Genomic DNA, 15,554 nt, shown 5'->3' on the forward strand with positions numbered 1-15,554 from the left:
AAGTCATTTATAGCCTTTCTCTGTTCGTATAGTCAGTCCAACATATGGAGGGTGGAATTCCAAGGGTGAAAACGTTGCATACCAGCCTGTGTGGGGGGATGCCGTTCTGCTGCTGCAGCTCAAGGAGGGTGTGCTTTGAGGTGTATAAGTGGCTAAAGTGCGTGCAAATTTTTATGGCCATTTTCAGGATGTCTTGCAGATGGGTGGAAGACTTTAGGAAATGCTTGACAACCAGATTGAACATGTGTGCCATGCAGGGCGCAAGGCTCAGCCCTCCTTGATGCATCGCCGACACCATGTTCTTCCTGTGGTCACCATGGTTCCAATTTTGAGTTGTCGCAGAGAAAGCCAGGATTCAATTTCTTGATGAAGGACGCGGAGCAGTTCCTCCCCTGTGTGACTCAGTTTGCCCAGGCAAACTAGGTGCAGAACAGCATGACACCACCGTGCCCTGCACATGTGGTATGCTGGAGGGGCACTGTGAATTGTCCCTGCAGTGAAGGTTGAGGACATGGTGGAGGATGAGGAGGTAGAGGCGGACATTGTCCCAGGACCAACGGCTAGAGAACGTGAAGGCGGAAGCGCGTCACCTGGTCAAGTTGCTGGTGTGGCTGTGCAGGACATGTATTATCTCTGACCGTAGTTACAGCTCCACATGTCGGCGCTGCCTTGCACTTTGGCAGACACCGACAGGCTCAAGGACTGGCCCAGCTTCTGTTCTACATACGTGTGCAGGGCTGGTACTGCCTTTTTGCCAAAGAAATGATGGCTTGGGAGTCTCCACCTTGGCTCGGCACAAGCCATCAGTTCTCTGAAAGGAGCAGAGTCCACCACTTAGAAAGGGAGGGACTGCAGCACCAGCAACTTGGCCAGGAGCAGATTCAGCTTCTGCGCGTTGGATGAGTGCACGCATACTGTTGTCTCTTGGCAATCGCTTCGGTGATCGATTGCTGACGGAATGACTGACGAGGAGGAGGAGGAGGAGCATCAGGACCAGCAGATGATGGGAAGGATAGACAGCTCCATTTGGCTGAGGTAGTGGAGCCTTGACTGCCTGAAATCGGGTGCGTGCCACTGGGTGATCCAGCGGTTGATGTGGCAGGCTGGACTACCACATTGGAGCACGGTTCTCCCAGGCCACTTTATGGTGACGCTGCATATGTTGAAGCAGGGCCGTGGTGCCAACATTGGCACCCTGGCCACGCTTCACCTTATGCCCACAGATTCGGCAAATGGCCATGTTCACCTCCTCCCGCGGCTCAACAAAAAACTGCCAAACCGCCGAGTAGGTGATTTAACTCTCAACACTCCACACTGACTGACTGCTACCGCTGCTGCCTCTGTGAACCCCTGCACCACTACTTTCCGAGCAGGTAGGCTCCTGTGAAGTGGGTGGTCTACCCAGGGCACGTTTGTCTCCCGACCTCCCACTGCGGCCACCCTGCTAACTCCCGGCCACGCTACCGACTTGTTGGCTCCACCGCTGCCTCACGCTCAAGCTGTCACCCTCTTCTCCCGATGATGATGAAGCCCCTTTATCACCCGGCTCCCAATTGCGATCGGCTACATCATACTGTCTGCTACATCACTGATGTCCTCCTCAACGGTCTCTGAGCCAGCAGCCTCACCGTTCACAACACCAGCTCCCACGCCACTCTCCTCATCACTACTTGCCCGTCTACCGGAGGAAGCTGTGGATGTCTCCTCCAGATCTTAGCTGGGCAGTAGCTGCTGACTGTCCTCTAGTAGCTTGTCCTCGCTGTATAGTGGAGCTGAGCCCACAGCATATAATACTTGTCTGGCTGAGGGAACAGAAAAGGACAGAGGCAGGTTGAGGACAGGTGAGGGCACAGGGCCTGCTCGTGGGCCATGCCAACTAAGGGTTTTGTCTGACAAACCCACCGACTCTTGTGTGGGGGAGTCTGATGTCACTTGGGACAAAGTGGATGACCGAGTCAACCATTCAAGAACCTCTGGGTTGCTTGTCAAGACATGACCGCTAGATGACACCGGGAGCTCAGGCCAATTAAAGTGACCCCTGCTGCCACGCCCCCTTACTCTGCTGCGACCTATGCCTGCGCCATAAACATTCAGGCCTCTGCCCCTCATCTGTGCATGGCCTGGCACTTCTCTATCTGACATACTGTTAAAAGAAATAAAAGTGAAATTAATACACCCCAAAAAAGGCTGTAATTTTCTCACTTCACCACACAACCCAAAAAAGGCCTTAGAACATATAACTGCACCGTTGAACGGCTAATAAGCCCCTTTTTCCCCACTTATACATGCCAAAAAAGGCTTTAGAACATATAACTGCAACGCACAAGGACTAATAAGATGTAGAAATATTTTCTAGTAATACACCCTGTTAATGGCTGTATCATACAGCACTTGCACCCCAACAACAAGAACGGTTTGCTGGAATTACAGAGGTATCATCTATTGCAAACCTAAAAGCAGCAGTATAATGGCAATTTGGATCCCCCGTCAGTGCAGCAAGGTGTAATAGGATTATTCCTATAATCCAGGATGTACAGTCCCCTATTGGACCCTGTTCTCCTTTTATAGTGTTGAATAATTCCTCCCTATCCTTTCTCTACACTTCTAATGATCTTTCCCTGAACTTCATTCAGCAAAATAAAAGTTTTTAAGTCTTTCCTAGAAATTTCCCTAGCGCCTGCTAACGCCTCTCCCTGCACTAAGTACACTGGAAAATGGCTGAATCCAAGATGGCTGAGGCTATTTATAGGGCTGTGACCTCACAGGGCTGGCTGGCTGCTGATTGGCTGCATGCATAGCATTGTGGGTGATCCCTTGTTCCCAGAGTTCTTTGTCCCATGTCCTAACATGTGCAGCAGCTATTTGAGGAAAAAATGCGATTCTTTACCACGAAGCATCAGGAAATTCGGATTCGGTGTAAATCAAATTTTTTCTGAAATTCGGATCAAATTCCGCTTCGTCAACTTTGATTCGCTCATCTCTAGTTTTAATAGTTCATTTTTTCTAGGGAGCAATAATTAGGAGAAATAAAATGGCCGCAGTCCTATTAGTACACAGAAAACCTGTCCTAATCACACAGGAGGACAAGAGCTGCCATATCCTCATCTCTATTCTACTTGTCACCCTGAATACAGCTGAATCTCTGTGGGAATGGAGTTCAGGAAGAGACAGCTAAAGTACAGAGAGGGTGGACAGGACAGACTGTGGTAATGGAGACTGTATACAAAGACTGCTGCTCATTATCTACACCCCCACTATCCTCTCTGTACTTCTTGTCTCCTCATGAACTCCATTCCCACAGAGATTCATCTGAAGATCATATTAAACTGTATTCAGGATCATAATCCCTGACAAGTAAGAGAGGAAGATGGTGCAGCTCTTTAACTTGTCCTCCTGTGTAAGGCCTCATGCACACAACAGTATTTTTTCACTGTCCGCAAAATGGAGTTCCGTTGGTCCGTGATCTGTGACAGTTTTTTTAGTCCGTGGGTCTTCCTTGATTTTTTGAGGATCCACGGTGTCGTTTTGGTGTACGACTGACCGTGCGGAGCCAAACGGATCCGTCCTGAATTACAATGCAAGTCAATGGGGACAGATCCGTTTGACGTTGACACAATATGGTGCAATTGCAAACGGATCCGTCCCCATTGACTTTCAATGTAAAGTCTGGAGTCCCTTTTATACCATCGGATGTGAGTTTTCTCCAATCCGATGGTATATTTTAACTTGAAGCGTCCCCATCACCATGGGAACGCCTCTATGTTAGAATATACTGTCGGATATGAGTTACATCGTGAAAACTGTGTACTACAAACTGTGTACATGACTGCCCCCTGCTGCCTGGCAGCACCCGATCTCTTACAGGGGGCCATGATCAGCACAATTAACCCCTCAGGTGCCGCACCTGAAGGGGTTAATTGTGGGTATCATAGCCCCCTGTAAGAGATCAGACCCCCCCTCCCCAGTTTGAATATCATTGGTGGCCAGTGCGGCCTCCCCCGGCCCCCTCTCCCTCCCTCTATTGAAATTAGAACATTGGTGGCAGTGTGCGGCCTCCCCCGGCCCCCTCTCCCTCCCTCTATTGTAATAAGAACATTGGTGGCAGTGTGCGGCCTCCCCCCCCCCCCCCCCCGATCATTGGTGGCAGCGGAGTTCCGATCGGAGTCCCAGTTTAATCGCTGGGGCTCCGATCGGTAACCATGGCAACCAGGATGCTACTGCAGTCCTGGTTGCCATGGTTACTTAGCAATAGTAGAAGCATCATACTTACCTGCTGTGTCCGGCCGGGAGCTCCTCTTACTGGTAAGTGACAGGTCTGTGCGGCGCATTGCTAAACGAACTGTCACTTACCAGTAGGAGGAGCTCCCGGCCGGACACAGACATTGCAGCAGCCAGCAGGTAAGTATGATGCTTCTACTATTGCTAAGTAACCATGGCAACCAGGACTGCAGTAGCGTCTTGGTTGCCATGGTTACCGATCAGAGACCCAGCTATTAAACTGGGACTCCGATCGGAACTCCGCTGCCACCAATGATCGGGGGGTGGGGGGGGGGGGCGGGGGAGGCCGCACACTGCCACCAATGTTCTTATTTCAATAGAGGGAGGGAGAGGGGGCCGGGGGAGGCCGCACACTGCCACCAATGTTCTAATTTCAATAGAGGGAGGGAGAGGGGGCCGGGGGAGGCCGCACACTGCCACCAATGTTCTTATTACAATAGAGGGAGGGGGGCCGGGGGAGGCCGCACACTGCCACCAATGTTCTTATTACAATAGAGGGAGGGAGGGGGGCCGCACTGGCCACCAATGAAATTTAAACTGGGGAGGGAGGGGGTCTGCCCCCTGCTGCCTGGCAGCCCCGGATCTCTTACAGGGGGCTATGATGCGCACAATTAACCCCTTCAGGTGGGGCACCTGAGGGGTTAATTGTACGGATCACAGCCCCCTGTAAGAGATCGGGTGCTGCCAGGCAGCAGGGGGCAGTCATGTACACAGTTCATTGTATATTCTAACTAGAAGCGTCTCCATCACTATGTGGGAACGCCTCTGTGTTAGAATATACTGTTGGATCTGAGTTTTCACAAAGTGAAAACTCAGCTCTGAAAAAGCTTTTATGCAGACGGATCTTCGGATCCGTCTGTATGAAAGTAACCTACGGCCACGGATGCCAATCTTGTGTGCATCCGTGTTCTTTCACGGACCCATTGACTTGAATAAGTCCGTGAACCGTTGTCCGTCAAAAAAATAGGACAGGTCCTATTTTTTTGACGGACAGGATACACGGATCACGGAGGCGGATGACAAACGGTGCATTTTCTGAGTTTTCAACTGACCCATTGAAAGTCAATGGATCCGCAGAAAATCACGGAAAACGGAACAACGGCCACGGGTGCACACAACGGTCGTGTGCATGAGGCCTAATTAGGACAGGTTTTGTGTGTATTAATAGGATGGCGGCAATTTTATTTTTCCTAATGATTGCGCCCCAGAAAAAAGGGCCATTATAATTAATGAAAGGTATTTGGTAATATATTTATAATAAAGTAATATATAGGTACTTTCATTTTCTTAATTCCTTAAAAACCCCTTTAAGAATAATCCTGAAATCTTGCAGTTTTCATGCTGACGTGTTTCTCTAGTCCGTGTTATAATTTGCAACCCATATAAATAAGCAGTAGCCCTCATTATCCAAATACAATTTTTCATTTATCATAACTGTTCATATTTCTAAGAATTGGCCCTATAGTATTTTTCAAACACCAAATGATTGTATATGAAAGTATATCATCACCTGTACACTCACTTCAGTACCTTCCCCTTGCAGAGATGACTCACTGTTGGGGTTCTTCCTTTTTCCCTTCTAAAATATACATAAAAAAAATCAAACGTGCACTTATAAAGAATGACAAACAAAATACATTGGGCATATTCAGAAGCAAGCAGAGCGCATTTTTAAAAATTGTATTTTATCACGTAAGTATGGCATAATAAATCACTCCATTTCAGGGATATTAAAAGTCAGAGGAGCAAGTTTAGTGTGTAGTAGGTAAACACTGGCATAAAAGGCATCCTAGTTATCACACAACTGCACAGGTTTTTCTTGTGACTGCTAAAGAGGTTGTCTGGCCTAGGAGCTAACAACCCCCAATGGATGGAATGGCTTACTTGCCGCTGCCTTGTTCCTGGCTGCTTCCAGTACCCGCTGCACCAGGATTGGCTTGGTCCCGTGACTGCTACAGTCAATTACTGGCTTTAGTGATCATACGTGCTTGCACAGTGTGCTAGTGATTGGCCACAGCGGTCATGGGATCAACCCACGTCTTCTCAGGTGGGTACCAGAATAGCCAAATAGCTAGGAATGGGGCAGTGGGAATGGTGGGACTGCAGACAGTTCCTTTTTTAATTTTTTTTTAACTGGGCACCAGTTCCTTCCATTAGGATTGTTGGCTCCTAGGCTGGACAACCCACTTAGTGACACTAAAGATGCTAATTTATCTTTGGAAAGAAGCGTTTTACATGGGCGTTTTCAAAAGGTAACTGTTTTGTTTTCCGTTCTTCTAAAACATCAAAAGAACAAAAAAAAAAAAAGGATACTTTAATTTGAGCATCTGTTGTGCTTATTTTGCATCTGTTTTTGTCAGCTCGTTCTGAGATCCGTTATCGCTTCGTCAAAAATAACGGATTTTAGACAGAACTGACAAAAATGAATGCATTGAGGATGCTCAAAATAAAGGATACGTTTTTTTATCTTTCTTCTGGCGAATCAGAAGAACGGAAAACAAAATGGTGATGTGAACGCGGCCTTAGGTCTGTTTGTCACACCTGTGCGACAGATTCATCAGAGTCTACAATCGTGTTGTCCAGATCACAATTTGCATGTTTCAGAGTAATCAAGACAATTATTGCTTAATAATGTTAGAAAAGATCCATGACAAATAATAAAAACTTTTTGACCGTGCCCCGCATGCAGTGGTCAACCATGCATGATGCCACTCCATTCACAGTCCAAGAGACTGACAACGACAACCAGATAATGCAAAACACACTATCTGGCTGTCGCTGTCAGTTATGATAACCCATAGAGCTTTCCAGCAATCCATCAGAGCACAAAGTCTGGATTCTGTACTCAAAGGTGAGGTTTTACTTCCAGAATTTATTTGGTAATACCTTTCCTTTGCGGTAGGGAGGTGTGGACACTCTTTCTGAAGAGCCTGAACAGTCCCGGAGAGAAGGTGGGTTATCACTGTCTTGCTCTGAAAACAGAAGACAACATTTACATTTTTTTTTTCTCATAGTAATTTTATATCAATGATCCACAGAAGAGACAGGTAGGGCTTTATCATTGCTTTATGGCAGAAAACTGGCCTAAAAAATTACAAATTATGACAGTTTTTAGCCAATCACTCTAATTGGGCAGAGCTTAGAGGTAGCGCGTGGCTATCCTCAAATATACACCACACCTCAGAGCTGGTGTAAAAAATTTTCAACAGTCAGTTTATGTGATATATTTAGGCCTCATTTATGCGATCAAATCAGTTTTGCAAATCACAAATCCACAAAATACGGATGCAGCCTGTGTTGCATCCGCATTTATTGCAGACCCATTGGCTTCAATGGGTCAACTGATGGCATTTTATGGAAAAGTATAGGACATGTTCTGGATCTTTTTGGGGAACGGACATACAGATGTGAAAAACACATGGATCATACGTGTGCTTTGCGCATCCATATGTTCATTCCATAAAGAGATAGATTATGGGGGTTATTTATCAAGCTGAAATTCGGCTAAATTAGGCATATTTCATCTGCAGATCACACCGCAATCTGCGACTTTTCCCCACTCATTCCAGGTGGGCTTGGCATAGGTCGGGAAGGGGTAGGGCCGGCAGGACTGTCTCATTTACCATTTTTTAGAAGTGGCAGAGAGGTCTTAATAAATGACCCCCTATGTCAATAAAATGCAGAAGACGGACCCACTGAAAACAATGGGTTCTCAACGACAGCCAGTGTGTGCTGTCCAATTTTTTTCCATCCCTATAGACATGAATGGGTCTGTGTGTGATCCACAAAAAATGCGGATTGTATGTGGACTGAAAATGCGGTCGTGTGAATGATGCCTAATACAAATCCTAGCTTATATTTTGCCAATATGTTCTGCACTGCTTTACAATCATACATTCAATGGTAGCATAGGTAGATCAGTTAATAAGCTATGAATTGCATTAAAGGGATTGGTCCATTGCTAGGATATGCCACCAATGTCTGACAGGTGCAGGTTCCTCCTGCATATATCTCTAGAATGGCTACCCTAAAGTGAACCAGGGCACACCGCACAAGCACGGCCACCCTCCATTCACTTCTGTGGGAGTGCAGAAAATAGCACAACGCTGATTCGGCTACTTCCAAAACTATCATAGATGTGAATGGAGAGGTGGCCACCTGACCAGTGATTGGTCAGAAAATGTGTCAGATAATCTGTTGGTGTAACACAGGCCCCTAGAAGACAAAGCAAACCATCATACTAGCACAGCAGTACCCGCTCATTGCCACTAGAGGGGAGTGTTGTACAGTGACAATACTTGGGCTCCCTCTTTTGTTACTTTCTCCATTTAGAAGTCAATAAATTCCAAGGCAAAAAGTTGCCACATTTCCAATAACACAATATAATGCAAAATGTTCTCATAGACCATTAATCTATGGATACTGATTTGTATCAACAGGCAAACACCTTGCATAGTGTAGATAATTTTTTCTAATATTACACTACAGTAGTTTTTCTGGGAAGCAAGCCCTTGGCACCTTTAATGGTTATCCGACTCATTCCACTTTATTAGAAAAGCTGGGAGAGTGAATTACTGCCAGAAAAAAAAATGTTACTTGATAAGGTGATATAATAAAAATGTTTCCACAAAACCGCCCATTTGCAATTGTTTTCTCTCAAATGCATTTTCCTTAGAGCTATGATAGGTTTCTAAAAACATTCCTCCACGGCTGGCTCCTGGAAGAGGAAAGGATTTGAAAACTTCAAAGCTTGGCTTGTGATGGCTGAAAGGTCCAGGCTCTCCCTGCACTGTGTACAGGCGGCAGTGAAGACAGAGCCATGGGAAAGAGACATATAATGAGGAGGGCTGCTCTGTGATGAGAGGCAGCTGTCCGACCTCTCTTTGAGCTCCTGATACAGCACAGACAGCCAGGCTCCAAAACCACCAAGCCATCCAGCACTGACACAGGGGTCGCATAGCTTGCCAGACCCAGGATGCCATCACTATCTTTAAAGTGGGGTGGCGTGTGTTGCCAGCTTAGGCTACTTTTCACACGTTTGTGAGATCTGTAATGGGCTCTCACCAGGGTTATCTTTAATATTGATTGGACCCTGAGCAAGAGGGAGAACACAAGTGCTGCCGCATTCATGGGTCCATACTTTATTAACTAAGTAGTAGGACATCTAGAGCATACATGGGGGATGTCCCTGCACTTACTAGTATTTCTGGGTGCCGCTCCGTCCCCCATGTATGCCCTACATGTCCTGCTAATTAGTTAAAGGGGTTTTCTCATCTCAGACAATAAGGGTATATCACTAGGACCCGCTGGGACCCACACCTAGATCGAGAACGGAGCACCGAAAGTGAAGGAGGGCGCACTGCTCATGCGCAGTCGCCCTCCATTCATTTCTATTGCCGTCTGCCCCATAGAAATGGGAGCATGGGCCTTCACTTCTATGGGAGAGGCGGGGATTAGCGCTTGGTGGAGGACGGACCCCGGGAAATCTTGCGTCCTCCAGCCACAGCGCTCCCCGCTCCGTTCTCAATATATCTCAGACAATCAGGGCAAATCCTAGCGATATGCCCCTATTGTCTAACATGGGAATACCCCTTTAATAAATTATGGACCCATGAAGGCCCCTACAGTGGCCAGTGGGGCTCAAGAGGCAGTTGCCTTGGGCCCCCCAGGAGCAACTGGGCCAGGGGCAACTGCTCTTACAAGCGGTCCAAAACGGATCAGTTTGGCCCTAATGCATTCTGAATGGAAAAGGATCCACTCAGAATGCTCTGGAGGCGGACACCAAAACGCTGCCTGCAGCGTTTTTCTGTCCGTCCTGGGATGCGGAGCGAGACGGATCCGTCATGACACACAATGCAAGTCAATGGAAACGGATCCGTATTCTCTGACACAATAGAAAACGGATCCGCCCCCATTGACTTTAAATGGAGTTCATGACGGATCCGTCTTGGCTATATAAGACATAATACAACCGTATACATTCATGATAGATGCACGCAGTTGTATTATTGTAACGAAAGCGTTTTTGCAGATCCATGACAGATCCGCAAAAACCGCTAATGTGAAAGTAGCCTTACCTATAATACCCCTGATAACACTAATGCCTTGCCAATAAATAGTGATTGTTAAAGAGCTGACTGCCTTCAATTATAAAACTTGGGGCCTCTGTCATAAAAACCCTGGAGGGAGTTGCTGTAAATGGGCCAAGGTCACAGACATGATATGATATGAAGCATCTGGTTGTTCCACTTCAAAGCTGAAGGTTTTCTACACTTTCAGCCACTGACAGTACGGAGGTTATGCAAGTGGAAGTAGTTGTGCAGAACATGATATGTACTAGGAATACAGACAATAATGGAGCAAAATAACAATTACATATTGGAGAAGTGCCGATTTGCTTCTGAGATGAAATATGCAAGTGAATATATAATATATAACCGTTAAATACAGACACCAATGAGAAAAGCAGGCGTTACATAGAAATAGGATAGTTAGGCAAAAACAATAAAATGCAGCTGTACCCAAATCACACAAAACCCTTATGGCAATAAAATGAAAACGTCAATCTGATTCAAATGGTTATCCTGCCGGCATCTAAGAGAGAATGGGGGTCATCTCTGTTTAAGGGGTGGTCAGCTATCTAATGTGTATGGGCAGCGGCCTTAAAAAGGAGCTGTCACCTCTCCTGACCTGTGTGTTTCTGTGAGATGGAGAAACAGTCACCATTGTATGAATACTGATTCATTAGCACTGTCATTCTGTGTTTTGGCCACTAGATGCCGCTGTTTCTTAACACAGCTAACATTGTGCAAGTATTTGAATATTCAATTGCTCGGTCTGGAGAAGAAGCAGGAGGCAGAGCAGCAGACATCTTAGGAGAGAGGCAGAGGGGCTGGAGAACAGAATCCGGTCAAATCCAGGCGTCAGGGAGTCCTGAAGTGGCTGGAATTGCAGCTGAAGCAGGCTGATCGCAGTCCAAGTCCCAGAGTCCGTCCAGAAAATGAGGATCTGTCTGCACCCAGGTCTGGAGCGTTCTTCAGCGATTGGAGCTGCAGTTAAGTGACCTCACCATTTGTTCCAGAACCAGATCCTGTTCCGAGGAAAGAGCATCGATTTCAGGAAGCTGATGAGAACGGAGGAGCAAAGTTACAAACCCTGCAGGATCGCATGTTGTGGCAGGGACTTGTTTTTCGGTCCGGAGCCGCCAGCGAATACAGTACAGACCCGGGTCAGTAAATTCGTGCATGCACCTCATAGAAGTTTTGGCGCCTAGAGACTGAGTTACGGCTTGTAGTTAGCTAGTTAGGTCCACTATCTTGTGTCAGACCGAAAGTGTTGTTATCATTCCTCCCAGGAACTCCAGCCAGTTTAATGTGTTTGCCCAGAAAGTGGGGAATTCTGTGTCATGCTGCAAGATTGTAAGCTCTTGTGTTGCACCGCAGGCTAACCCATCCTACACACCCAAACAGTTATTCGCATTTTCTTTAGGGTAATAACAGGTATGGCGAGGCAGAGTTAGCTCTGATCGCAGTAGATAAATTGCTCAAGTGTTTTCCGACTACCATCGGAGGGCACTCGTGCTGTGCGACACAGGGGTCTCAGCCTCCCTTGATAACCCGTTACAGCAAAAAGTCTGTTTTACAAAAGCTGGTGTCAGAGTTGCTTTTCTCGTTCGTGACTGCGCTGTATCCTGGGGAACCCACCCCGGTACATGCCTTACATTTCAGTGACTACTTGTATTTCCCACATAATAACATTTCTAGATCATCTATTCTTATGGCTCTATGTTGTGCCATTCCTGTTAAAAGTTATGAATGCATTGCTATCAGTTTACAAGGAAGGTCCAGATGGGTATTACCACTTTTACCACTTGGTGGTATGTCCCTGCACACTGGCAGCGCTGACGGAAAAATGTCAGACTGCGCAGGGACACCCCCCTCAATTGGTAACACCCATCTTGAACTTGCAAACTGCTAGTGATTCATTTAGAATTTCTAGCAAGTATAATGGACTGTAATATTATAGAGTCATAACAATACAGGGGATGCAAGTGGTTAGTAAAATACACATCAGTAGTGGTTACAGGTCCTCTTTAAGGCCCCCATACACATTAGTGTATTGATAGCCAAACCCACCAAGAACAGCAGATTCAACAATATGTATGGGGGCATCCCAACTATTCCATGACAGATAATGTCGGCATGAGAGAAGGATCTGGTAAAATCAATATTTTTGCTCAATCCTTTTGTTTTTCCAGGAGATAAGCTGCTGCCAGAAGTGTCTAGTGGAGGGTTCCCCCCTCGCTCCCCAATTAATACACAGCTGAACCGAAAGTGTTTACGGTATGTATGGGGGAGTTTGGATACTTAGGCCTCTTGCACACGCCCTTATGTTTGTGGGCCGCAAAAAACAGATCCGCAAAAAATATAGATGACGCCCGTGTGCATTCTGTATTTTGCGGAACGGAACAGCTGGCCCCTAATAGAACAGAACTATCCTTGTCCGTTATGCAGACAATAATAGGACAAGTTCTATCTATTAGCGGAACGGATATATGGAAATACGGAAACGGAATGCACATGGAGTACATTCAGTTTTTTGGGCGGAACCATCAAAATGAATGGTTCCGCATATGGACTGCAAATGGAAACCGCAAAAACGGAACGAAAACGGAAATAAAATTCGTTTGTGTGCTAGAGGCCTTAACTATCGGCCAAACAACTGTTAGACCGACAGCTATTTAATGTGTAAGGGGTTTACACGCTCCAACCAGCCTCCAGTTATCGAGAAGTAAGTGTTCCTTCCCGACAACTGGCTGCTCGTTCAGAGGAGGTGAAGCACGGCATTTACATACAGCGATCACCTCCACAGTATGAGAATGAGTGATCGCTACTGCTATCTTGTCCTCATACAGCTGCATTGTATCTGGGCAGCAGATCTGTTGTTTAGACATTAACTGTATGTATTTTGTGGTCCACAAAACATGGATCCGCTAAAAATACGGATGATGGCCATGTGCATTTCGTATTTTGCGGAACGGAACAGCTGGCCGCTAATAGAACAGTACTATCCTTGTCCGTTATGCGGACAATAATAGGACATGTTATTTTTCTTTTGCGGAACAGACAGGCACACATACGGACACAGAATGCACACGGAGTCATTTCCCTTTTTTTTAAGCCCCATTAAAATGAATGGTTCCGTATATGGACCTATAAAGAAAAATAACTAAACGGAAGAAAAATATGTCTGTGTGCATGAGCCCTAAATGTGGTGTAAGTCCTGTGCTCCAGAATTCTGGCTCAGTTTGCAGTATCAGGGCTTATGCACATAAATGTATTTTCTTTCCATGAATGTTGTTTTTTTTGCAGACCGTATGCGGAACCATTTATTTCTATGGGTCCACAAAAAAAACGGAAGTTACTCCGTGTGTATTCCAATTCCGTATGTCCGCATGTCCGTACCGCAAAAAAATAGAACATGTCCTATTATTGTTTGCATTACGGACAAGTAAAGGACTGTTCTATTAGGAGCCAGCTGTTCCATTCCGTAAAATACAGAATGCACACGGACGTCTTCTATATTTTTACCGGATCCATGTTTTACGGACCACAAAATACATACAGTCGTGTGCATGAGCCCTTAATCTGCCCCATTGTCTCTATCTTACTACTCACGCATACAACATATATAACAAGGATTTCTTCAAGGCTTCAATACATAAAGAAAACAGGAAAGCTCTCCCTTCTATCAGTTTACAAGACTGTTTCTCTCTGCCTCTCGTCAGCCAAATGAAAACTTACCATAGCCCAACAGATAATTCGACACATGTGTTAATACCATGTATTGGTTCCAATGATCTGTGCTTCTATGGCATTGAAAGAACTGCTTCCAAGTGATTGAAATCTGATGCATTTTTGGGCTAATTTATTGGATGTGCTTAAAACGTTCTCTGAGATGATTGTTACAATGTAACTCGTGAGAATACAGAAGCGCAAATGAAGAATTTCAAGGACCCAGAGGCGAATCTAGAAAAGGCTGGGCCCCATACATTACAGCCCGGGCCTTGTCTGATAGTACACACACACAGCATTACACTGTATATGTGTGTGTACTGGCAAGCAAGGCCTGGTCATGACAGAGAGGGCCCCCTGCTACTGTGGGCCCCATAGCAGCCACTATAACAGTAGTCTCGCCCCTGAAAAGGCCATTTTGCTTCCCTGCCATCCCATCAAGAGGCAATTCACTATTTTATGAGAGTCTATATACAGTTTGCAGCCTAATTCTTTCACAAATGAGTAAAGAAGGCATACAGAGGCGGCCATTAACTCATGTATGTGATGTCAGTGGAGTAAGAGGAGAAAGCTGTTGCCAGACACTTCTGGCTATGACTTATCTCCCGGGAGAACAAAAGGATCAGGCAAAACTATCAGTTTGCCTGATCCTTTAGAATTAGATGATGTCAGGGGAGAGTTGGGAGCCCCCCCTATACACATTAAATGGTGGCCAAACCCCCCGTTCTCGCCAGGTTTGGCCAACGATGTGAATGGGGGTCCCTTGACCAGACAGAGGGCCTATTAGGCAGAGATTATTACTTAAATTGTCATGTAAACACCAGTCGTTAACAATGTAAATGCTCTAGGGGCGAAAGCGCAATAATCACAATGATAAGCAAACAGCAAAAAATATTCTGGGATTATTGTTTTGTGTAATTGAACATCTTTTGAAAACAAAGAACTCGCAAAATCGTTGCTTGCTGCCCGGTAATAAAAAAAAGTATCTGCCCCTCTAATAGGACCCTAACTTTCCTTTACCCGCTGGCTATACAGTACATGTACACTCGGCTAAACTGAGCATGCATGTGTATAGGGGAGTCGGGATAAATAGGTCTTTTAGAAGACAACTACTGAAGAAGTATGGTAACCTTAAATGGGTTATGCATAAACTACTTTTCACTCTAAAGTTTATGTACTCTATCTCCCATTGCTCCTTGGACAGTTTTTTTTCAGGATGCATCAGGATGTCTTCAGTTCCGGAACGGAACGTTTTTTGGCCGGAGAAAATACCGCAGCATGCTGCGCTTTTTGCTCCGGCCAAAAATCCTGAAGACTTGCCGCAAGGCCGGATCCGGAATTAATGCCCATTGAAAGGCATTGATCCGGATCCGGCCTTAATCTAAACGTCGTTTCGGCGCATTGCCGGATCCGACGTTTAGCTTTTTTAGAGTGGTTACCATGGCTGCCGGGACGCTAAAGTCCTGGCAGCCATGGTAAAGT

General features: G+C 46.0%; 1 protein-coding gene across 4 annotated transcripts in view; it reads right to left on the reverse strand.

Annotated features, from left to right (window-relative positions):
- The window catches only part of KIAA2012 (KIAA2012 ortholog), a 206,418-nt gene that overhangs the window by 77,807 nt on the left and 113,057 nt on the right, over positions 1–15,554 (reverse strand). For 3 of the 4 annotated variants that reach the window (XM_044273883.1, XM_044273880.1, XM_044273879.1), the window contains exons 13-14: positions 7,165–7,250; positions 5,789–5,857 (exon numbers count right to left, since the gene is read on the reverse strand). In XM_044273883.1, the coding sequence (XP_044129818.1) occupies positions 5,789–5,857; positions 7,165–7,250 (155 nt within the window). The remainder of the gene's footprint in view (positions 1–5,788; positions 5,858–7,164; positions 7,251–15,554) is intronic. The other variant, XM_044273881.1, reaches the window with a different exon arrangement.

This window comes from Bufo gargarizans, unplaced genomic scaffold (genome assembly GCF_014858855.1).
Source record: "Bufo gargarizans isolate SCDJY-AF-19 unplaced genomic scaffold, ASM1485885v1 original_scaffold_1263_pilon, whole genome shotgun sequence".
NCBI lineage: Eukaryota > Metazoa > Chordata > Amphibia > Anura > Bufonidae > Bufo > Bufo gargarizans.